This window comes from Centroberyx gerrardi, chromosome 20 (assembly GCF_048128805.1).
Source record: "Centroberyx gerrardi isolate f3 chromosome 20, fCenGer3.hap1.cur.20231027, whole genome shotgun sequence".
Taxonomy (NCBI): domain Eukaryota; kingdom Metazoa; phylum Chordata; class Actinopteri; order Beryciformes; family Berycidae; genus Centroberyx; species Centroberyx gerrardi.
Genome location: NC_136016.1, coordinates 22421472 through 22447392, shown reverse-complemented (window position 1 = coordinate 22447392; position 25921 = coordinate 22421472). Strand labels below are relative to the sequence as shown.

Below are 25921 nucleotides of genomic sequence, written 5' to 3'. Positions count from 1 at the left end.
AGAAGCTTCAGTTCCTAGATCACCAACATTACAAGAAACCAACAGTACACAGGTCAGAGTCACAGCACCCTAACACAATAGTGCTGTTAACCAAAAGTGATGTGATGTGAGCGATAATTTAATTTAAACAGGAGGAGGGGGGAAATATGGGAGAGGGGAATGTGATTCAGGTTGGAGAGGGGGAATATCTTACATGTTTTTTTTTAAATGTTTTTAAAATGCTAAATAATAAATGGTATCCCAGATGAATTAACAATACATTTTGTCACACTGATATGCTGCTGATTTCAAGCACAAAACAACAAAGATTTCTTGTTTCTACAGATGGAGAAAAAAGGCCACAGCTAAATCTTTCTGAGCGCTGTGTTCAGGGCAGGCAAACAAGACAAAGCTATTTGATGATCATGTATAATTTATAGAAATCAATTGCGCAGACATCCTCTCTGCTGGTGTGCATTGTGCGCCACACACACACACACACACACACACACACAGAATCAATGCTCAGATGGCTCAGAGGGAGGCACAGCACGGATGAATGTGGAGGGGGATGAAAATCAATGTTTATCCTTTTTTTATTCCCTCATCTCTCTCTTTCCTGGATACATAGAAGGGAAAGGTTATGGCCCACATCTTTTTCCTAACCAGCTGGAATGTGTCCACAGCCTTTTCTTATTGGTCTGAAAAGCCTGTTGGTCTTCAAAGAGGTGTTGAATGAAGGCTGGATTGGTCATAGAATAGGGACAGAATAAGGCGTAGACCTTTCTCGCCTATTGACCTTGTTTCTGAGGCGGCCATTTTGAAATTGCATCACACTCAGGGTGGGAAACCCGACCCAGAAGATTGATGGAGAACATTCTCTGACCCTTGGGCTAATCAAACCCTTTCAAAACCCATAGAATAAACCCAAAAAATTTCATGGTGGTCACAAAAGTCACATGTGCAAACCCACATGCAAAGCTTGTGTTTTTTGAACACATTGGTTTTCATCTGTGAATGTGAAATTTCCCATTTCCCATGTGGACATGACAGTCTCTTTGCATGTGAAATTAGGTTTTTCACCTGTGAAACAAATATATTCATATGTAATGACAGATGAAAACATAAAAAATTTCACATATGAAAACCAACATAGGCTTGTGTCCAAAAAACACATGAGCTTTGAATGCAAATGTTTTACCTGACAGTGACAATATATATAAAACTACAAAATGTGCTCAGTACAGCACAGACCTCCATGTCTGACAACACCCTGCAAGGAATATGCACCTTTTGGTGATATGGCACGCCCAAGACCACGCCCCCTTTTGGCCAATTTTTTGAGATATCCTGCTAACAGACAGACGGACGGACGAACACACAGACGCAGGTGCAAACATTACCTCCTTGGCGGAGGTAACTAGTGTTAATTCAACACGTACGTGAGGACTTGAGACAGACTTCAGATAGACCCAACAGCTATCAAGTCAGCTAGCAATTTTGGGACAACTACAACTGCTTGAATTTAGCAGGGAGGTTAACTAGCTTACTATAGTAGTTAGTTAGCTAGTAGCTAGCTACTAGGGATGGGATGATCTGCTTCTCTAACGATATGATTCCATGCGCAATATGGGGTTCACGATTCGATACAACCACAATATGATGTAATAAATAAAAGTTCAATGACAACAAAGTCTGACTGCAGAATTATGTTTATTTTTGAGACAAATCTTTCTAGCAATGGCTCACTAGAATGTAAACAACAATTTAAAAATGTCATTGCAAAGTGACAATAATAGCCTATAATTTGGATGGAGAGCTTGTGAAATTGTGATGGGCAAGCTAATTCATTTGTGATTACTACAGCAGAATAAAATGGAGCTAATATCGCGATTCATTTTTCGGCCCTGCAATACATACTACAACGTACATATTTTTGTATAGCGATATATTGAATTTCGATATATTGTCCCATCCCTACTAGCTACCTAGGCTAGATTCATGTAGCTAGCTATAGTTGGCCAAATATATTACCTTAAAATGTGAACCTATATTGTCCTGGATTCTTGAGATCCATTAGTTTCTAATACATTTTTCATTTGGGAATCTGTGAAGTGATAAATGTTTGTCCGATTCCCAGTTGTGTGATTTCCATCTTGGTGACTTCAGCAGGGCTGTAGTCTACTTGCTCTTCTGGGTAGTTTTCACTGCGGTTGGGTTGGAAGCTTTTTTTGCTTTTTCCATTTCACATTTCTCTACAAATCAAATGTCTTGTGGAAGTGTTTGGCCGGCAGGTAGAAGATTCATTTCAAGTTCCCTGGTTTCCTGATAAATTAGACTACTAAATTGTGTCATTTTATAACATTTGATTGTTTGAATGTCGTAAAATGACACAGAGCTAAGCTAGTTTTCACTTGTTGATGGTCTCTCCTCTCCTCTCCTGCATTCCTTCCTACCTATCCATAATGGCTCCTGCCCTAATGGCCCAGTCTCAACAGAGGACCAAGAGCTGTATGTCATATAAATCATATTAAATGTGTATGTCACATTAACCATCCCTCTGTTTCCACCATCTCTCTCTCTCTCTCTCTCTCTCTCTCTCTCTCTCTCTCCTTCTCTCTCTGCTCTACTTTGGTGTTCCTCATTCCTCATCATGTTATTTCTAGTCTTTTCCAGCTCTGTATTTTCATCTCCCTGCCTTGTTTCCCTCCATTTCTCTTGCTCTCCCTCGCTCTAATTCTTCTTCTTCCCCTCCTTATGTTCAGCACCGCTGGCCCTCCTGAATCACAGCTCTTTTATTAGCGTGAGTGCACGTTAGGCACATGCACGCACGTGCACACACACACACACTCATACACACACACATACACACACACTCTCAGCAAGATCTTAATTATGACCACTGGAGCCTCATTTAAGCTCTTGTTGTTCATAATAAATTGGTTCTTGGATTAGGAGCAAATTTTTCTTGGCTAATAAATTAGTTTTAAATCCAAATTATTTTCATTGTTTTTGAGGACAATGTTAATTTTCAGCACTGCTAAGCAATCCGCAAGCAAGACGATATTTATTTTGGTGTATTTCTTCAGTAGTACTTTACTATGGCCTTATTCCTGTCTATTCACCTGTTTATTAACCTATGGAAAAGCATTGAAAGTTCACAATAAAACCGTATATAAAATACTTAATAGGGGCGTAACAACACACTCTTGCTGGTGGGTGTTGCCAACTGGTGATTGACAGCTTTGTGGTCACAACATCCGCCTGCTGAAGTCATCTGGTCCCTCCAAAGTTAAAGCTATATTCACTAAAATTGGACTGTGGACCATGTAGAGTCAACCATGATGCAATTATGTCGAATGCGGACGTAATTTCCCAGTCAGGCAGACTTGTGAAGTGAGAACCATGTAGACTCAACTCTAAATCACATCCATATTCAACATAATTGTGTCGTGGTTGATTCTACATGGTCCACATTCCAATCTTAGTGAATGCAGCTTTAACTTTACCAGGGGCGAATTTCCGAGATCTGCATCGCTGAGTCCCGTCATCCTACTACTACTACTACTACTACTACTACTACTACTACTACTACTACTACTACTACTACAAGATGGACACTATCATCATACACCAATGACATCACAGCACAGCAGGCAGAGGTTTTGAAGAGAGGTTTTCAGTGATGCCGGGGACACACCAGAGGATTATCGGGTATTATCAGGCCAAGTTACACCAGGTTTTTCCATCTCGACATGTCGGAGGAGAAACCCGACCGGAGGCTGCCGGTCTGCAGTATCTATAGCAGTGTGACAGTTTTATAGAATCAATCATAACAAGACTGATCTGAGCCTCCCCAATAATACTGAACATGTTTGACGTTTACGAGCCACGATCCGCAGGGTCCCGAACAAGTCCCGCAGTGTGTGAGGATCACAGACCGCCAACGGCAAATGAGAGACGAGTTTACGGCGGAGTGAGGCAGAGCGAGCCGAGTCTGGCTGTTTTGATTGGAGTCACATCGGATCACCAGTTCCTGTGAGACTGAGTCCTGGCATCAGTGAAGTTTAAGGAGTCTGCTATTTAGTGTACAAGTATTTTATCTTATTGCACCTTTAAGGTTTTAGCTGCCCCATAGCACAAGATGACCATGATATATCTGCAGGGGGGTTGAAAGGGTTGGTGATCAATACCAGTGACTCACCGATCACTTGGCTGAGATTTCTGGCTTTCAAATCTCACTTTACAGCCCTTGTTTAAAGACACATAACGTTTGATGCTTGTCCAATGTTCCTCTGACTGATTTTTATGAGTTTTATTGAATCTTTTAATCTTTAATCGGACACAAGGGACAACAAGTCACCCGTGCAGCTCTCTGTTTTCCTGCTTCACTTAAACGTCTCTCTTCTTTAACTTGTACAAAATGCAGAAGCTAGGGTTCTTACTGGAGCAAAAAGAGATCAAACCACCCCAAACCTCAGCGTCTTTAAATTGGTTTCAGAATGAATTTTAAGATTTTACTGGATGAGTTTGGCACCAAGCTCTTGTATCCCTAAATGTCGGACTCTTTGCTGCCCTTTCTAATCCTCCTCAATGTGAGCAAACTAGCCAGTCAGAGGACCAGAGGGATTATGTGAAAGTGTAAACACAACGCATCCGAAGCGTCTTGTTTGCTCAGCAGTGCCGTCTCCGACTGGGAATCGAACCTTTAACCCTGACAGGTACGCGATTAAAACTCCACACGGGACTGAAAATGCCACTCACCTCCCCTCTCCTCCTTCCCTCCGCCGTTTTTCCTCGCCACATCACATCCTTCACGTCTTTCCATCCTTCTTCCTAGCCCTCCTGGTGTTCGTATAAAAGAGTGCCACTGTTTAACACATGAGCCGTCTGGATCGGGGACGGAGTGGAACATAAGCGGGCCAATGATCCACGCCTGAGTCACACCGGCCTATTCTCGTGTGTGTGTGTGTGTGTGTGTGTGCCAAGCGCTACTACCCACTGCGCCAATTTGGACATTTGTGCTGCGGGTGATTCAGACCTTCCTTGGCTCGTCCTTGGGCGTAGCTGCGCTGTGGTCACTTCTTCTTCTTCTGCAGCCGGCTTTCAACTGCAGCGCTGAAAGGAGGCTGTTTTTTACTGTAAAAGCTCTCCTTTTTTTTTTTTTTGCATAATGCCTGCAATTCACTTAAATAGAGAGCGCATTTGTGGCTCATTCATTTACAGTAGATAGTAGTTAGGGAAGGGCTGAGTCAATCAGTGACTCATCTAATGGCTCACGGGACTCAAGATAATGCCTGCATATCATGTGCTGTGTGTGTGTGTATGTGGTCATGTAGTGTATTTCTGTGCTTATCATGGTTGTTTATGTAAATTGGCGTCGGTCTGTGTGTCATGTTATTTCAGTGAATAATTCTGAGCATAGAGCTGGATATCCAGGAATACCACATGATCTGGCAACGCATTCAATATGAGCTCATTTAACATGATATCATGAACATTTTGGGGCGGGGGGGGCAGGCTGGACATATAGACCACCCCATTACACTATGAGCTCAACCTGTGATCAAAAACAGGCTTTAGGCATTACAGTGACAGAGAAAAAAATCACAATTCTCTTATTAAAGCTGCAATAAGGAAGATTTTTGATGTAAAAATCCACCCGTCTTATCAGCCGAAATCATAAGAGATTCACAACTGTCTCCTAACCAGCAGCAGAGAAAGCTGGACTCACCAGCGTTAGATCTCTTCCTCTCTCGTCTCTTTGGTTTCCTTTGATATAAAACATCACAGACCGGCCGCTTGGTTAACATGAGCGAGCTGTGAGACGTTCACTGACCTCATGTTAAGGGATTTTTGGGGTTTTGATGTCCAAACAGTTGCCTCTCGCTGCCATTTGGAGCCTAGTGCAGCTTTAATCTTCCCTGACTTTATAGGAATGTGTTTTAGATGTATGAATTGTTATCTTATTGTATCGTCTCTTGACAGCTTGTGTCCCGGGTGTTTCACTGGTCAAGGTTGGTTTCTCGTGTGATCATATCTTCTGTAGCTTAAAACAACAATAATATGCTTCATATCTGCTGTAAAATCCATACCTCACCTTTTATTCCTCTTATTTCCTTTCCTGACACTTTTCTATCCTGCATGATTAAGGGTCTATTGCCCTACTTGCTAATTTTTGCTTGTGATGTTGGTGATCTAGGAATTTAATGAATTTCATTTTAAGTCGCCCAGGATGAGAGCGTCAGCTGAAAGCCTAAAATGTAAAAAATGTCAAACTTATGTTACAAAGTGAACAAATGGGAGTCTGCAGACCGAAATGAAAACACAAGTGGTATGACAGAAGGGGGACACTTGATATTACACTCACATCCACACACACACACACACACACACACACACACACACACACACACACACACACACACACACACACACAACATACTCTAGGCCCCTATATTATCACTTAATGCAGTTAGGAGCCATATATTTATCATGAGCAGGGAATGTTTCCCATGCACATCATATAGAGCGGCCCTTCCATTAAGATGCCGTATTCACAATGGCTAGCTACCCCGATGGATAAATCACACACACACACACACACACACACACACACACACACACACACACACACACAGAGGCAGGCAAGCATGCACACACAAGCACGTTTGAGGAATTCAATTTCATTAATCTGGTTGTTTAGTGATTTATGGCGCAGGGGAAACGGCAGAGGAGAGTTACAGGTGCATCAGTGCGTTATTTCCAGTTAGCCTATCACTGCTGATGAATGTGTTAACCATTTCACTGTGTGTGTGTGTGTGTGTGTGTGTGTGTGTGTGTGTGGCAGCCGTAACTGCCGGGCTGGAGGTGTGGCTGATAAACGTGCAGTCTGTATGTGAAAGCTGCAGTGGAGTGGAACTGCTCTGCAATAGTGTGTGTGTGTGTGTGTGTAGGTGTGTATGCAAGAGTGTGTGTGTGTATATCTGTGTATTTTTTGTGTCCGATGAATATTCTTGTGAGCAGTGTGTTCAAGCCTGTGTGTGTGTGTGTGTGTGTGCATGCATCATCTCCACATAGTGTGCATGTACATTATTTATGTGTGTGTGTTTGTGCACTAATCCATCGTACATTCTTGCCCGCAGTATCTACACGCGTGTGCTTGCGTGCGTGTGCAGTATGTTTGTGCATATGCGCTCGGTGATGGCGATGTCATCAGAAAACCATGGTAACGCAGATCAAAAAGACAGCAGAAAAAGCGAGGGAACAGAGCAGCTGATATGTGGGCAATTAACGCTGCCACAAGGTTTCTGATGCCAGCCGAGGAAACGCAGCGAGCGTCACATGACGGCGGCGGCGGGTTTAATCTTGGTGGCGGCGGCGGCGAGGCGTTCCTGCAGCAGCGCGGTAACGAAGCACAGCAGGCAGATTGTGTGTGGAGGGTATTTCTTCAGCGGGGCAGGTGTCACTGATGAACTGATTCCTAGTCAGGGTGGTGTGTGCTGTTTCAGTATATTTAAAAAAAAAAAAAAACGGTGGTTCTTTGGCTCCGCCCATTGAGGTTTAACTCAACCAATGAGATTATTTCTTCCTAAGAGAAATGTTTGTAGAACGAAAACTTGAATCTCCACAGTAGTAGCTGTTGTAGAAGTCTCCCTTTCTTGAATTTATCCTGCATTAACGCTACAGGCAATTCTTTCTTGAATGCTATACAGAATTAAATTTTGTTACGCAAACTGTTTCTAAACTAACTCATTACCGGAGTATTCCTTGTACCTTCCAATGACTGAAAATAGAGCTAAATTTGCTTTTCATCAGCTAAAGTGCAGCAACGCATGTGCTACATCTGTCACATACCCGCTTCATTATGGGCTTCATGCAGCGAATGCGACGTCCTCAGCAGCGAGGCACCGATTTACAGAAGGTATGCAGAGAATGCAGAATGAGAGTTTCATCTGTTCAGTTTTCACTGTCTGAACAGAAATAATTTGCATTCCCGCTTCGTTAAATTCACGGGATGAAAGCGATATTGTAAACCGGCGAAGAACCAAATTACCAAAGCTACACAGAGAATGCTGAGAATGCTTTTATATTTCATGTATTTAGGCCGTTAGATTTCTGTAAATCTCTATGCAATAAACCTGTTTGTTAATACTCGCTTTATAAATAATCTCGTCCGGACTTCACATGAATGCTTCAAATCGTAAAACCAACAAATGAGTTGAATCTGTTTGAGATGGGCTGACGGTGATCAATCAATTAATTGCCAATTTACAAAAGGTGCTTAGAGAATGAGACTTTTAATCACCAAACCAGTTGAATCCACTTGATTTTCACAGCCTTAAAATATGCAAATATGCATATTTAATCCGTTTTTCTACCGATTTCATCCAGTTTCAGAGGAGGATTTACAAATCACTCTCCAATCACTTCATCCTAATCAGAACCAGCTGTATAATTGTAGTCATGGAGATTAGTGCCAAGGAAGGAAGTGACACACACACTCATGGGCATATTAATACACACACACGCACCCTAGAGACACACTAATACACACGCACAGATACATTAAAACATAGATGTGCGAGCCTGAACACACACACACACACACACTCAAGCAGCACCAGCAGCTGACGGCAGCCTGATAATGCTGAGCGCTGCAGTGATGAAACCGGAGCTGCTGCCTAATAGAATTCACAGCAGCTTCGGTGGTGGCGGCGGCGGCGGCGGCGGCCAGCTGTAGTAGCATGCTAATGCGCTGTGGAGCGGCGGAGGGAGGCAGAGCCGGCCGCTCCATTCAGAAAATACGTGACAGCGCCGGAGGAGAGACGGATGGAGGGGAGAGAAAGTGCTAACGCCGGCTTGTTTTCCTGTGTGCAACCAGCATCAAAAGAAGAGAGTGCGTTGAAGCCCCTCCGTATATTTGCAGCGCTGCAGAATTCACCGATGGCTAGATAGAGCCAAGCATCAGTCATGTTATCCCCCCTGCTAATATATTCCCTCTCATCACAGTCCCAGTCAGATAAGGCATGCAACAGAGGGATGATGTATGACTGGAGGATCATTAGTTAAGGATGAACGAGCAGCTGTAATGCAGATGCCGAGGTTTAACTGTGATGCGTTTTAGAAAGCAGAACAAACAACAAACAAAAAAAGAAAATAAAAAAAGAAAAAGTGTCCTACCTCTCCTGGTCTGTCTGATCTTTGGGCTCAGCATGGCTGTCATCGCTCGGCCGCACTCTCTCCTCTCGGCATGTTCGTGTACGTCCGGCACCCCACCCCTCTCTCTCTCTCTCTCTCTCTCGCTCTCTCTCTCGTACACTCTCTCTCTCTCTCTCTCTGTCCTCCTCTCTCCTCTTCTTCTTCTTCTTCTCTCTGACCTTCTGCAGTGCAGCCGGCAGCTAGGGGGTTGGGTGAAGAGCGGAGGGAGGGAGGAGAATGGAAAGAGAAGAGAGGGGGAGGGGGGAGGTGGGGTGGTGATGGTGGAGGAGGAGGAACTCCCATTTTTTTTTTTCTCTCTCTCTCTCTCTTCGCACACGCCCAGTGGCCTCCCCCACCTCCCCCCGTTGCATTATTCATAGCGGTACGTCCGGGTGGGGGGGGGAGAGGCGGGGGGGGGGGGGGGGTGGGGGGGGTTCTCCCACCGGCGGCGCACCGGCCCGACCGGCTAACAGATGCCTGATTACGCCTGTCGTTCGTCACCGCGGCGACCGCTTCCTCGCTGGGGGTCAGGTGGTTTAGGGACCAGAGTGTGTGAAGGAGAGAGAGAGAGAAAGAGAGAGAGAGAGGTACAGAGCCAGAGAGAGAGAGAGAGAGAGAGAGAGGCATTAATCTGGCAGGTGTCTCCTCCTTCTGTTCTTAATTAAGCTGTTGAGGTCCTCAGTTTCTCTTCCCTTAATCATTTTTTACCCCCGTCCCTCCCTCTTCTGCTCTCTCTCTCTCATTCTCTTCCCCTCTCTCTCTCTCTCTCTCTCTCTCTCATTTTCTTCCTCTCTCTCTCTCTCTCTCTCATTCTTTCTCTCTCTCATTCTCTTCCCCTCTCTCTCTCTCTCTCTCACTCTCATTCTCTTCCTCTCTCACTCTCATTCCTCTCATTCTCTTCCCCTCTCTCTCTCTCTCTCTCTCTCACTCTCATTCTCTTCCTCTCTCACTCTCTCTCGCTATCCCAATCTTTGATCTCCCTTGCTTTAATCCCTGACTTTCCTCCTCCCGCTACCTCTTTCCTGCCATTCCTCTCCCCTCTTCACCATCTCTTCTATTTACATCTGTCACTCCCTCCTCTCTTTTCTTCCTCGTTCCTCACTTCCCTTAGGCGTTTTCCTCGTTGCCCCTCGGCTGTCTAAGAACGATGCTGCGTTCAATTCGAGGTCAGAAGTCGGAAATTCCCAACTCGTAAGGTCGTAATTACAACCTGTGTTTGCTGCAGTGGTCCAGCTCAGAAAAAAACGGGTTGTTATGTTACAGCTGTTATGTCAATGATATTTGGCGGCGTTGGTGAGATGGTTAGCATAAAATGTAAGCAACTGTATGTGTAACTTTACATTGCATTTATATGTTTAAAGGGGCATTAAGTAATTTATCTCCTCCCCACCACTCCCATCCCCTTGATCTACGGTGGCCTGTAATTGACACAAACAAGAGACACTAGAGAGGAGTAAGCTAGCTAATCAGAGCAGAGATCCAACAGAAATGTCTAGTGAAGAGGAAATATATCATCAGGCTAAATACTGGAATAATAACCTTGCTTTGCCATTTGCTTTTTTGGCTTGAGAACGAGGTTTTTAGCCTTCAGAGCTGAAATGTCTTGAGACACCGGACACTTGTAGCGTCGTCCTCCATCGTTGAGCAGTTTAAAATACCAGGAGGGGTTTTGTTCCAAAATAGAGTATAGGGGAAGAAAGTGAGACTTGAAAGCATTGAGTCTTTGGTATTGATCACCAACCCTATAGAACCCTGTGCAGCCACGCAGGTGTTTTTGTTAACTTTAAGGTCATGCGGTGCTGAAAATCAAACATGTAGTGTATTTTTCATAAGCATGTGAAGGTGATGCTGTGTAGTGTTTACAGTGTGTGCAGCCATGTTGTCCTGACACCAGATAACCGCATGTCAGAAACCTCGGGGGTTGAGAGATCTCGCCCTACTTGGAACTCCGACTCGAAGGGGCCGCTCCGTTGCATTTTTCCCAGTAGGAAGTCCGGATTTCCTACTCTGTGACGTGTCTGGAAGGCAGCACGTCGCTGTCGGAGCTGCGGCCGCGGCAGCCGGGCTTCCCTCCTCCTCCAGTGTGCGGAGGATAATAGCCTTCAGTCCTGCTCTGCAATTGAATCAGAGCCGGGCCGGTCGACCACAGCTGCTCTTATTACAGAGGGAAGAGGGAGAGAGAGACACAGGAGGGGGCGCACACACACACACACACACCCATGCATGCGTTTACACACATGCAGACCAACACGAGTGTAAAATGAAGTAGAGAGAGAGAGGGAAGGACACACACATACACAGATGCACATAACACACACACAGAGACCAACAAAATGAGGCAGAGAGAGAGAGAGAGAGAGGGAGGAGGGACACACACACAAACACACACACACACACACACACACACACACACAAACACAAACACACAGCAATAAGAAGCCAAAATGAAACAGAGAGAGAGTGGGAGGAGGGACACACACACCAACAGGAAGCTAAAATTAGGTAGAAAGAGAGGGACGAGGGTCACACACACACACACACACACACACACACACACACACACACACACACACACACACACACACCAACAAGAAGCCAAAATGAGACAGCAATAAAGCGGCTTCGGTGCCACAGTTTGGGTAGAGACTGAGGTTGGGTGACGTTTGTTGTTGTTTCCCTCTGAATTGATCAAAATCACCTCCATTTTGTTCAATTATCATGCAGCGGGGTGTCGTATAATAAAAGTGAGACGAGAGGCGGAGTCTCAAACCACCGGACCGGCCCTCGACCTCAACCTTCCTGTTTTTGTTGCCATAATAACCGCCGGGCTGCAGTCAGTTCACTGCCACACCAAAACAGTGGGATATACGAGCGTCCGGATCTATTTCAGAGCTCGCTTGAATGTCACGCCGTTCCCATCCAGCCTGTTGTGACGGAGGCGTTTTGTATTCAAGGAAAAATCCACCCTGAGATACTCTTGTCAAATATCATCAATCTGTCACGTTCAATGCTTCCCACACTGCAAAAAAATTACTGTCCAGTGATTTTATCTTGTTTCCAGCCCTGTCAAGCTTATTTTGTGATGTTTTTAGTCAAATTCTCTCACTGCTCTGGCAGATAATCTGCTGGTTTCATGCCAAAATGACTTCCTTCAAGAAATCATCATAAAACAATGAGGAAAATCTGGAAACAAGAAACTTTCTCCAAGACAGTTTCACTTAAAATAAGCTTGATGAGTCTGGATACAAGATAAAATACGTTTTTGCAGTGCAGCAGTTATTTTGTGATGAAGTGTATTATTTCGTTGTACCCACTTTCCCCTCAATCTGCCTCATCTACTTCAGTTACTGGTTTCCTACGTTTCCCAGAATGCCTTTCGACAACCCCCAGAGAACAGGTGTAAAGTCGGCAGTGGGTGGTACGTGAGATGAGTAAAGTTAGCTTGATTTTGGATATTATTACTTTCTCAGATATTGAAACCAGTGGTTGTAAATTGTTCTTCCTCTTCCAGTAATCACAAATATATTCGTAAATGTGGTAGTGGAAGTTACCGAAGAAAAAACTAACATTGAATAGCCAATATCAAGCTGACTTTACTCTGGTTACTGCTGGTTTTGACATGCAGGTGGAGATGTCTCTCTGCTGCAGTGCATTCTGGTCTCTCTCCTGCTCCTGTGGGTGGAGAAACTGGTCTCTCTCCTCTTCTACGATGGATTTCTCCCTGTATGATTGTTGAACGTCTCTCGGTGCAAAATGGCGGCTCTAGAAAGAAGCCCTCGCTCTTTGATTTTGAGGGACTGACACCAAAACCTGATGATGGCTGTTTTCTTTTGTGTTTTTGTGTTTTGGTGTGGATTTTTCCTTTAGGTGGAAATAGCTCTGGATGTTTGTCATGTTGAAGATGCAAGCAATGCTGTTTCTCTCATAAATAATTATCTTTGTCGCCTCCCAACATCTCCTCTCAGGTCAAAAAAATGTCACAGAGGATGAACTATACGCTCAACATCAAGTTCTCCAGAAATGGGGAATCCACAGTGTTTGGAAAACCTTTTAAAATATTGATACGGGGGATGATTAATATTTCATATTGGCTAGGATGGGCCGTGCTAAAACAGACCCACGGGTGGCTGCTGAAGGTGTGACTGTTGACTTAGCATTACTTATTGATTGTGACCGACTGACCGACTGTGATGAGGAGTGGGACTCATCAGTTTGTCATCGTCCCAGTGGGAGGAAGGAAGCCTGGCTGGGACAAAAGGGCTGTGTTGACATTAAACTACATTAAACTCTTAATAATTAGATTCGAATCAGATTTTATTTCTGATTTCATACGATAATGTAACTCAAAGTGCTTTACAAACATGGTTAAAAACTGTCCAGGGTCATAAATAAGACTAAAGCCAATAACAGAAACAAGAAAACCAGCATCATAAAGGGACAGAAGTAACTTTTAAAAAGTGTAAAATGTATGAAAACAAACCCATGAAGGGATTTTCATCCAAGCTTGGTGCTGCTATGAGGAGTTTCTTTTTTCCAATTTGTAATAGGACAAAAGTGATTTGTGTTTATGCTTCATCATGCATAATGATGATTTACTAAACCTCACAAAGCTAAATGAAAGACTTCATGATGAGAAATGTCTAAAATGTTTTTGAAAATCCCATCTAACAGCTCATCCATCCTAAGCCAGACAGACAATCATTCTTTTTCTATCCCAATAAATATTTTATTTGTGGCACGATAACACTGTGTATAGGTATGAGAGTGTAAGTACAAAGTCTATGAATGTAATTTTTTTTGTACTTACAGTGTGTTGTTGAACCCTGTGGGAGATCTGAATCACATGTTGGCTCACACACAGTTTGAAACACGGTAATAAGGCCATTGTAGAGGAAAGTGTTACCTTTTTGTTTTACATGGTCAAAGCCATAAAGACATTTTTGCTCATTAAATTAGAGCCCATCCCTCTAATAGGTAATAGTCCAGTGACTGAAGCCCATCTCACATCCTTTAATTAGTGGAGAGAGAATTAAATTGGTGCTCGTTAAGAGAGTAGAGTGACGGGACCAGAGAGACCCGGAGCAGACTGGTGTTTTCCCATGAGTCCTCTCTCTCTCTCTCTCTCTCTCTCTCTCTCTCTCTCTCTCTCTCTCTCTCTCTCTCTCGGACCCCCCTCTCCTTACCCTCACCACTCTGTCAGTGACAATTAGCGCAGGGCCATGACTTCATCCGCTAATGGATATGAAGGGAGCTGACAGGACGGCAGACTGTGGCGTATGCAATATGGATGGAATCCCGTCTGTCTGTCTGGCTGGATTTCTGTCTCTCAGTGCATCTTAACTTTATTAGTTAGCGGGTCTTTATGTCGCAGATTGGAGTTTTAGTTGTACAGATATTTCTCTGAAGCAGAGCTGAAATAAGAAATAATTGGAAATGATAAGAAAGTTAAACCTCAGTGGGCGGAGCCATAGTTTTTCTGGCTAAGTAACGTTAGACTGAAAGTCGAGATGAAACAGCATTTCGAGAGTATCTAACTTCCGTATCGTGACGTATTTCTGAGTGAAACAGGAAAGACAGGCGGGACATAACGTTGGGAGGAATTTGATTTGAACGTTGAAAAGTGGGCGTGTCATAACACCCGAAGACACACCGAATACCATGCTGTTGCTAGCTAGCTAACTAATGAATCTTAGCTCTGTGCGCTAAAAGTTGAAGATTGATTGATGGGTGAATGTCATGATATTATTGGTTGAAATTGGTTGAGGCGTGCTTACGTAAGCACACGGCATATTTTGTTTTACAGGAAGAAAACATGATTGAATTTTGATATAAGAATACAAAGAAATTGATTTTTTTTTTTTTTTTTTGGCATATATTGTTAAATAGGTGCACAATATGACCGGGGATGTGATCTAAAAGGGTTAAAAAGGCATTTTTAATTTCATCTCGACTTGAAGCTCAGTGAAAAAGACAAGAGGTAAGAGAGGAGGAAGCTAATATTATGAAGCCTAGCACTCTGCTGCTAACTGAAAAAATACAATCTATCATACTAAGTTATCTAGGTTAGCTAGTTAGCTAGCTGACCTTCAGGTTCAAACTAGCCATACTAGCCTATAGCTATCTAGGTAAGCTAGTTAGCTAGCTGCTGACCTTCAACATCATGATGCCATGGTCATGAATGAAAGAAAAAAATATTCCTTTGTCATCATTTGTTAGCCAGATAGCTAAAAAACTGTGGTTGTTTGACTCCGCCCACTGAGGTTTAACTCAAACAATGAGATTATTTCTGTCTCCAGAGCAGCTCTGTGTCTGAGAAATGTTTGTAGAATTAAAACTCCAATCTGCCACGGAGATGGAGGTATGGAAGAAAGAGAATAAGCTATATGAGGAACGGATCTGAATAGGAACTGTATTGAAAACATACATTCCAGGATGTTTTCTCTTTCACTTCCCTGAAGAGGATCAACATGTTGGAAGTGATTTCTCCATCTTCCTTTCCCTCCTTCCACCATCTGCTGCCAGAAACTCTTTCAGCTTTAGCTCCGTTTGCTCTGGAAGAACAGAAGAAGAACCTCTTCCTGTTTTGTGCCGTAAAGCGATCCAGCAGATTTCCCTCCAGATCCACCAGGTGGAGAAACTATGGAGGATGCAGAGTAGAGGCTGATAGAGGCTGACAGGCTGACCGCTGATGCTCTGGTTTGTTTACAGTAATTATACTAATGTCTCAAAATGAATGTGGTAAAGATTTATTGATGTTAAAATGCTACTTGTAGCACCTTTTAAGACCTAAAAAATAAACTTTTATGGAAAGCCCAAACACGCTTTTTGGGGGGATTCCCAGTTTCATTTCTTTTAATTCAACAATGTCCGAACGACCTTTCTCTCAGCCAATAAAAGAGCCACGTCCGTGCAATCTAAATTAATTGGATTCTATTTCTGGCGACATTGCCTCTACAGCAATTCTACTTCATTCTGCCTGTCTGTATGTGTTTGGGTGATTGACAGAGAGAGAGAGAGAGGGTGGGGTGGGGTGGGGGTCGGAGAGTGAAACAGAAGGAGAGCTAGAAAGAGAGAGAGTGAGCAAGAAATACCTGCGTCTGTATGTGTGTGTGTGTGTGTGTGTGTGTGTGGATTGATTTTCAATAGCACTGACAGTGTCCGTGTGTAAAGAGCATTAGACTGTTCAGCTGTGACCGGCCAGCCTTCTGCCTGCAGGACCCATTTAAATAAAATTCACACTGCTAAGCCAAGCGTTGATCAGCCACAGAGACATAACACGGAAATAAAAACATAATTTCTTGACTTTTATGTCTGTACCTGGCACTTTTTCAGGCTGCTTGATTTGTTGATGAACGATGAATATACCAAGTGACACAGGAGTGTTTTTCTGTCGTTCCTTCAACCTCAAATTAAGGAATCAGGAAAAATTCATGAATACTTATGAAAACTGCTATCCTGGGACTTATCTAGTCTGAGTTTATTATTGCATATTTTTTGCACTGTCACTTATAGTTTTTATATTTATGTACAGTACCTTTCCCATATTATTTTATTTTATTACCTCTTTTTCATTACCTTTCCTGTTCTGCCAGTTGCTGCTGTGGCACCTGAATATCTTTAATCTTTAATATCTTATCTTATCTTATCTTATCTTATCTTATCTTATCTTATGTATTCATGACGTTTAAAAGGTTCAAAGCGCTGATCTTGGATTATTGTCAGATTGTCAAATTACAATAATATGGTGTAAAAATCTCTTTAACTGTGACAGACAAACCGTGGAAATCCCATAAAAGTGACACAATACAAATACAATAATGGGTACTACTACTACTAATAAGTATAATATCATATTTTCAGAAGAGAGAGGCACAGTGAAATTAACTCTAGTTCATATTTTGTCTTTAAAGACAGAGTGTGTGTATTCGCAGCTCACCTCTGTTCCTTCTGGTGCAGCGCTGCATGGTCAGATCTCACTATATCTCACTATATCTCACTATATCTCACTATACGGCCAAATCAATACCAGGCCGCTCGCCTCTTAATGAATCTATCGGCTGAGATCTTAATCCAGTCCACTCAGCACTCCTCGGCCTGGCGATATGGTAAAAACTGAATGACATTGGATGTTTTTTTTCTAAGGTTATTCCCCAGTTTCAGATTGTATTGACTGCTTGTGCAGACAGAGGGAGGTGAGAATCGGGTGTGAAGGACATACTGTAGATAAATGGGTTGTACTTGTTGTGTTTGGGGGTAACGCGTTACAAAGTAATGCGTTATTGTAATCACATTACTTGTTCCTGTAACAGGGTAAAGTAAGGCATTACTGTTCCAGTTTCAGTTTCACATTCCAGTTCCTGATCTAACAGATCGCTCGTTGCTTGTGTTTCATTCTTCAGCCTCTTTCACTCTTTATTGGTGTAATATCTATGACAGATTCCCCTCGTCTTCTGCTGCCTTCAGGTCCCGTCAGAAATATCAGAATCACAGCAGAGCGACATGAACGAGCCACAAAGAGGAAACACGACTCAGAAAGTGTGAATTTAAAGCTGCAGCTCTGTCTTTATTAAAAACCGTACAGACAGATTTAGTGTCTGTCTTTATTTAGACTCTTCTTCGCTCCACAAGATTTATCGGCCCAATGACTGGCACAATCGTAATGTAACTAGTAGTGTAACTATTACTTTTCTTGGGGAGTAATAAGTAAAATAATTCATTAGTTTTAAGACAAGTAATGAGTAATGTGTGATTTATTACTTTTTTCCAGTAACGGGCCACAGCCTTCGTCCTCTTGAATAAAGCCTCTTTTCCCAAACAGTGGTAGTCTGTATGAGAAGTGCAGCTTGTGACTGGAGGGTTGCTGGTTTGAATCCCAGCTGAGAAAGTTATAGCTCCTGTGCAGCTGCTCAGTGGCCAACAGTATAGAAGACTGTGGTTGTACTGGGCAGCTCCCTTCCAGGTGTGTGTGTGTGTGTGTGTGTGTGTAACTGAATGTAGGACATTCAGTTTAAAAACAGAATACATGCTCAGCAGATCTTCCCTGTTAAAATAAGGGCTAAAAAAAACCACATCATCACTGTTAGGGCGAAAACCTCGTATCTCCCAAATGTCAACTTTTCAGGGACTGAGAAAAACAGCCTTGTTTTCAGCGTGACCACCATGTGTTTTTGAGTTTATCCACTGGGGTTTCAAAGGGTTTCAAAAGCCCAAGGGTGGGAGAATTTTCTCAACCCTTCGAGAACCAGGTAATCCTTCAATTTAATCAGGAAATCAGGAGTTTAAACATCAAAATCACCAAAATTGGTGATTTTTATGACGTTTTCACGACAGCAGTGAAATGGTGTGATATTTTAACATTTAGATATGATGATAATGCATGAATCACGCTTACTGTATATGTTAGCATCACACTGCCATGATTAACTTAGTAAATCACTTCTCTTATAGCCTTGCAAATAAACATACATGACAGCGATGGTGCCCAGATCAGTGGGTGTTAACTAGTGTCAAGTGTGCCTTGAAATTTAAACATAATGTCACACAAATTAATGGCAATTAAAAGGTTTAGAGACACAAACAGACAGGTGCCTTTTCCCAAAAGCATCTTAACACTGTGACCGTCTGTGGCCGATAGCTCTGTCTCGTCTAGAGTGGTGGTTCTCAACGTGGGGTCCGGGGACCACCAGGGGTCCTTGAGGGGGTTCCAGGGGGGTCCCCAGCAAATTGATGAATTGTTAAACTTCAGCATGATTTCATTTACAAGAAGTTAACACAGTTAGAGAATGTAGAAGAATGACTGTTCTGATCATAGTTTCTCTGTTATCTCTCCACCTACAGTACAGATAGTCATGGGATTCTGGACAAAATCATATCTGACAATAAAAAACAATTCCCAGATTTGGGTCCGAGAGACAAAATCTCATCAAATGGGGGTCTGTGGCTCTGATGTGGACGAAATTAGGGATCCATGATATGAAAAAAGGTTGAGAATCACTGGAGTAGAGTGAGGAGTGGCCTCTGGCAGCAGATTCACCTCCAGTCTCTGCTGCCCTCTGGGCTGAAGAGACTGTCATGACATACAACACATAATATTTACTTTTTCCTTCCTTCCTTCCTTCCTTCCTTCATTCATTCGTTTCATGCAGTGAAAACCTGCATACTCTTGGGTCATGAGTGGTACATGGATTCACTGCTGTAGGGTGAAATTTGCTAAAATGCTGCATGAACATCAGCTTTTTCATATTGTTTCCTCCCACCAACAAATCAGTAAGAAAAAAATAATAAAATTGACCCCATATCAGCCTTTAAGAGCAACTGTTCCATCTTCAAAACAGACATTGCTCCATTTATTTTAACAACTTGAAACTTTATTTGAATAACATGTGAATGCAGGTGGCCTATTGGGTAGAAAGACTTTTCTTCTACTAGAGAATGTGGGTTCAATCCCCCTGCTGAAGTGTCCTTGAGCAAAACACTGACTCCCTACCGGCTCCACAGAAACAGACAGTGTATAATTATACTGTACATCACAGCACTTTCATTTCATGGATGTTTGATGAAGCAACTTAAGTGTTAAAACAGTAGATGGAGCTGTAGTTCAGGTTAAATGCCACTTTACAGCTGAGGGCTGTAATAGATCTCTTATGTCTGTGATTTAAGACGAAATATCAGGACTAATTAATAATCTAATCATTCACAATCTGATATATGCCTTGTATGAATATTGTATTTTCAACTATTTAAAATAACTCAAAATAGAGCAGGAAATCTTGAAAATAAAAGCGCTCTCCTCATCAAACGTCCCATCAGGAGGACCTGTGCGATCTTCCACGGTTTCCTCCAGCCCCCTTTTCACCTCCACGTCTCCTGGTCTTCCTGGGCCACCGAGTTGGGCGTGATCAACCCGGCAAACATCGCTTTGGACTTGACCGCTTCCCTTTTCCCGGCGTCCTCCAGCTTCTTCCTCTCCGTCCGGCACTTCCTCAGGCAGTCCCCGCAGAGCGAGCTCTCCTGCACCAGGTACAGGCTCTCCGCCCTCTTGATGGGGTCCAGGCCGGCCGGCCGCTCGGGACGGATGGGGTTCCCGTCCAGGTTGACCGTCTCCAGGTGGCCCAGCCTCCGGAGGCAGTCGGGGGAGCGGGTGAGGCGGTTGTTGAAGAGGCCGATGTGGCGGAGCTCCTTGAGGGCGCCGACGGAGGAGGGCAGGGTCTCCAGCTGGTTCAGGCCCAGGTTCAGCTTGTGGAGTTTGCTGAGCAGGCCGAGCTCGCTGGGCAGGGAGGCGGCGGTGAGGCGGTTGTTACACAGGTTCAAGACCAGCAGGTTCTGGAGGCGGCCCAGGGTCTCAGGGAGCTGCTCCAACTATATTAAAAACAGAAACACATTGTTTAATACACACTGTGATGGATATGGACTTAAAGTATTTCTTGGAGTTTTTCTGAGATACTAGCTATAAGATTGTAAGATTGAGAAAAAAGTAAATTCTTAAGTTGTATACAAGAGACCAAAGGTTTGAATTTTAAAAAGCCCTTGTTGCCAATGCATTTCCATTCCATTTCCATAAGGTTTTCATCAGGGTAAGAAAATTCCTTGCCCTGATGAAGATCTTATGGTCGAAATGCGTTGCCTCTAAGCCGTGACAATAGAAGCTTTTTAACTTTGCAACTTTTCTCGGCCGACAAGCTTGTTGACCGTCCACATCGGCCGAGTTTTCTCTATTGGAAACGAATGGACGTTCGATGACTTGTTGATCGTGTTGCTCGCAGTCTGAATGCAGGATTAGTGGTACAAATTGAGTGTTATATATGTAATGTGCAATGCACATGTATTGTTTCATAGTTCACCAAAATTGCCCCCGATTCAGATCAACGGAGCAAAAAATACTCTCCGAAAAAAGGTTAATTTCTTACCCTGGCAGAAACAAATCAATATAACACACAACTCGAGTGTCTCTCAACCAACAAACAATTTTAACTTATGACAGCTGAGAAAAAAGCACAACTTTAGGAACAAGTAGGAAAAACTACAATAACTACATCTGTAAAGTCCCAAAGTTCCCACATTTCAGAGAAGCTACACCACATCATGTCGTCTTTTCCCAGCACACTCACATGGTTGCTGTGCAGATCCAGAAAGCGGAGGTTGACGAACTTGTCGATGAAGTCCGGCAGCTTTCTGATCAGGTTCCTGCTCAGGTCCAGTTCGTCCACATCGCACAGCTTCAGGATGCACTTGGGCACGGCGGTGATCTCCTTGTTGCTGAGGTCCAGACGCCGCTTCCCGTCCAGCGTCAGCCGCAAGCAGCTCTGAGCCGCCTTCAGGGTCAGCTTCTTACCTTTAGGCTCGCCCGCTTTCTTCTTGCCCTTGGCCATGTTGCTGTGTGTGTGTGTGTGAGGGGGGAGGAGTGAGATACAGGTGTGTGAAGTGTTTGTGACAGTCTGTAGTTACCGGTGCTCGGTAATCCGCTGTGACAAAAGGAGTTGACAGTGAGAACAGGTGTGCAAGATTATGTTACCCATAACAGTCCACATCAGGTGTAACAGTAGACAAGAGCGAGTTTTACCCTTTATACTTCCTTAGATAAAATATGTGTCACATTATCACCCATCGTTCCACTGCAGAGGAAATTAACTGACACTTTGCACTGGCATTATTCCTGTGCATTTCCATGTGTATTCACCTCTGGAAACATATTGTAAGTACATATTGTGGTAGTACAAGTCTAGATGCTGCACTTCACTGTGCTTCACCACAGTTTGTTCTCAACATTGGCTCTTAAAGATAAGATAAGATGAGATGAGATGAGTTAAGATGAGTTAAGATAAGATGAGATAAGATAAGATCAGATAAGATGAGTTAAGATGAGTTAAGATCAGATAAGATGAGTTAAGATGAGTTAAGATAAGATGAGATAAGATAAGATAAGGTGAGTTAAGATTAGTTAAGATCAGATCAGATAAGATGAGTTAAGATGAGTTAAGATAAGATCAGATCGGATCAGATCAGATAAGATGAGTTAAGATGAGTTAAGATAAGATCAGATCAGATAAGATGAGTTAAGATGAGTTAAGATAAGATCAGATCAGATCAGATAAGATGAGTTAAGATGAGTTAAGATGAGATAAGATAATATTGCACTTTACTGATCCCTTGGGGGAAATTCAGGTGCCACAGCAGCAATTGGCAGAACAATGCAAAGCAAGTACAGGAAAGGTAATAAGATAAAATAATACGGGAAGGTAATGTACATAAATATAAAACTATAAGTGACAGTTCAAATAAATGCAGATAATAAATGCAGGGGCAATAAGAAAGTTTTTTACTGCTCCATAGCACACAGTGACCATCATGTATCTGCAGGGGTTGACAGGGTTGTTGATCATTACCCATGATGACTTAATGATTACTTGGTCAGCTGCTGAGATTTCTGGCTTTCAAAGCTCACTTTCCGGATCGTACTCTGTGGTGGAACAAAAACTCACCTCTTGCTTTCTATTATTATGCCTAAAAACAGTCAAATCTGTTACCCAGCCATAGAGTTTTTGTTGACTCAACACTTCCTGATGACAGTAGCAAACATAACCATGTGCAATTTTACCATTTGAACTCCATTTCTACAGTCAAAATCTCTAAAGCCTTCTTCTCATCAGCTATAGATATTTGGGCTTCACTGAATGTAGACAAACTTGTGAATATTTTCTTGTAAATAAAAGCTCTGTAGCTCTGTTGTGATCATAAGCACGTTATAAATAAAGGTTATTATTATTATTATTTGGAGGATTGTTATCGATGCATAGTGTACTCACACAGGTGTAACAGCACAATGTAGGTGCAAACAAATACACTTTGTACTTGCATTGTGTTTTTACACTCTTGTAAATACATTGTTTTTTTCATTCAGATTTCCATTAAATATTAATAGTGTTAATGTGAATTTACAATGCTTTTCCACAGGTTAATACACAGGTTAATACACTGGAATAATGTCATTATAAAGTTAAGTGCTACTGGAAAGGACAGTGGCTGACATTTTATTTGTTAATAAAGATTGTCAGAATAAAAACTGTCATCATAGAATAAAAGTTGAAGTAAATGGTTTGGGTGTGCAGCCAAACCATGCAGTAGCTTGTCAGTTTTGTCCAGAGGGAGATTTAACAAAAAAATAAGTTATTAAGAAACTACAATCGAGAAACTTGGTGTTTGATCTCTTACCAGCATCAGTCTGTCCGCTGCCTCAGATCCAGCACACTGAAAACCAGACAAAAGAGAGAAAGGAAAAAGACTCTCAATCAGTCTCCTCAGCTTAGACACAGCAAGACAGTTTCTGCAACTCGTGTGTCAGTCGCCTCTCTGTCGTATCTCTGCAGCCTGTGAATTATACATCAAGACGCCACCGAAGAGCTTTGTAAGTAAAAACCAGGAAGCGGTGGGAGATTGCTGTAGTTTGAAGTGGAAAGACTAGACTTCCAGCTCGGGCCTGAACCCACAGGACCTGACACTGGATTTGTTTTCTTTTGTTTCCAGGCAACTGCTGTTTGGTCCCAGTAGTTTATGGCTGAGGCTTGAGGCCTGAGTGGGGAATAGCTTGTTTCTGCTGCTGTATTTACCAGAAATTATAATAATGGTAACACTTACTAGGGTTATTGTCCTTTTAATGAAAATCAGATATCGGCCAGTTAATATTGTTCATATGATATGATATGATGGAGATGATTTTACTCAGCAGTTTCAGGGTTGCCAGGTCTGTAAAACCTGCAATGAAACCTGCCTCACTCTGCCTTAAAGAGCTGCTGACACTAAAAGAATTTCATCAGTCTGGGTTTCAGTGGAGAGTTTTAGTGTCCCATGATGGTCTAATCCTGTTTCAGAGGCTTTTCCACCCTGACAAGAATAAAAGTTCTGGGGAAACACCATATCATTGTACTTTTTTGGAATGCTTTGCAATGAAAATGGTCAAATTTAAAGGTAGTGATTATCAACACAAAATATCAGCTATTGGCAGCTTAAATCCATAAATATCAGGATTGTATCGGCCTTCAAAACCTCATATCAGTTGAACCCTACATTACTTTACACTGGTCTTTTTCCAGTGAATTAACCTGCGATCACTCAATGGAAATGTAAAATACATAATATTCATACAAGGGAGTAACAACACAATGTAAGTACAGTCAGGATTGTAAACTTTGTTCTTGCATTGTGTTGTTACATTAGTATATTACGCATTGGGAAGATTTTCATTTAGTATAAAACAGTTTTATTATGCACTGACAATACAGTACAATAAGATATACCATGAGGACAAGCATGTGTTGAGACCAGACAGGGAGTCAGAAGTTCGATACAGTGGCAGACAGATGACCTTTGGCTTTTACCTCCCACTGCTGTGTTTGTAAATAGCTGCCAGTCTGACCCATTTCCCAAGCTTTGGCATGGTATAGCTGTCACATGGCTGTATTGATATCACACACACATACACACCTTACATGAACCTACACACACACACACTCAAATGCACAGACGCACATCTGTCAGTGCTTGTATTATATATCAGTCACACCTCAGACATTAGTCAGCTGTGATTTTTCTATATTTAGCCTGATGCATTTCATATGACGCACGCTCTCTTGATGTTAATGCCAGACAGTGACTCACACCTGCCAGTAGGTGGTGCTGTGTTTGTATGTATTGGGGTAAAAGTCATCTTACTGTACCTTGAGATCTGCCCAGTTCCCACCCAGACATTGGAGAGTGAAACATCTCTGCAATTAGATTTCTTACGGTTGTTTAGAAAATTATTTGAATTCAGAAGTCAATTTTGCCAGTAACAATGGAACAAACAGATGATTCCTGATGATTGTGATGCAATAAAGTGTTGAAAGTCTTGCTCACAGTAACCCAGCTATTGGTCATACTCTTATTTGGGTTAAACTGTTTATATGAGCCTTTTATACCTTGTGAATGAGTCTCTCTGTTGCCATGAATAAACCAGTTAACAGAATATTCCCCTTCCCTCTTTGACTGAGCAATAGCAGGTTATTTCTAATATATGGGAAAGAAATTAGGATCCCGTTAGCGATCTATGAGGATTTCTTGGCGCTTCTGACAAATAACCCACTGCTACAGAATTGTACTTTTCACAAATCACGGACGTGAAGAACGCCAGGCTGTAGCTGCTGCTTCATGAACTCAACCTCTAGACATTTACAGATGATGCCAGCAGGGAATACCATCATCCCATTTCATCCAGACCACAAGAATGGGTGAAAAGTCAGGAGTCAGGACTGGTGGGAGGAGGTTGGTTAGGCTTGGGTTTACAGATGCAGCATGGAAAGAAAACTTTGGCATGTCATGAGTCACTTTTGTCAGGTTGTGCAGCTTTATGGAGTGTGGTGCTCCTACTGTATACCACTGGCTCTGGCAGTCCTGAAAGTGAAAAGGAGTACGATGTTTCTGTGCTACAGTAAACTGTTTAATATGGGAGTAAACCTGGCATCTTAACAAGGTTTCTCATAATCAGAGTTTGAGTTTAACCAGGTTATTCTGAACCAGTTATGACATTTACATGCATCAACCCAAAACCTGTTTACTTGAGGAACCAGATTAATCTGATAGACTAAACTGATAAATTAACATTCCTGAGTCAGTATATGCTAATGTTGTTTTATATATTCCTACTCAATCAATGCTTTTATCTCTTCTAATTGTATACTTAACCTAGTTCAGCAATGTACTTTTTAACCCT

General features: G+C 42.6%; 2 protein-coding genes across 2 annotated transcripts in view; both read right to left on the bottom strand.

Annotated features, from left to right (window-relative positions):
* arhgap22b (Rho GTPase activating protein 22b) overlaps window positions 1-9205 on the bottom strand; it is a 41230-nt gene extending 32025 nt beyond the window's left edge. Inside the window, exon 1 of the mRNA XM_078290947.1 lies at window positions 9163-9205. Coding sequence (XP_078147073.1) covers window positions 9163-9205 — 43 coding nt within the window. The remainder of the gene's footprint in view (window positions 1-9162) is intronic.
* A 10826-nt stretch (window positions 9206-20031) lies between these two features.
* Window positions 20032-21548, bottom strand: lrrc18b (leucine rich repeat containing 18b). Its single transcript, XM_071907485.2, has 2 exons — window positions 21288-21548; window positions 20032-20538 (listed from the first exon to the last, which is right to left on the bottom strand). The coding sequence occupies exons 1-2, from the start codon at window positions 21546-21548 to the stop codon at window positions 20032-20034; spliced, it is 768 nt and encodes a 255-aa protein (XP_071763586.2).
* Between the last annotated feature and the right edge of the window lie 4373 nt (window positions 21549-25921).

What these genes read in the sequence shown, in the direction of transcription:
- lrrc18b (XM_071907485.2), bottom strand. Translation starts at nt 21,548, where the DNA reads ATGGCCAAGGGCAAGAAGAAAGCGGGCGAGCCTAAAGGTAAGAAGCTG. An exon ending in TGGATCTGCACAGCAACCAT is followed by an intron (nt 20,539 to 21,287) that starts GTGAGTGTGCTG and finishes TTTTTAATATAG; the next exon opens with TTGGAGCAGCTCCCTGAGAC.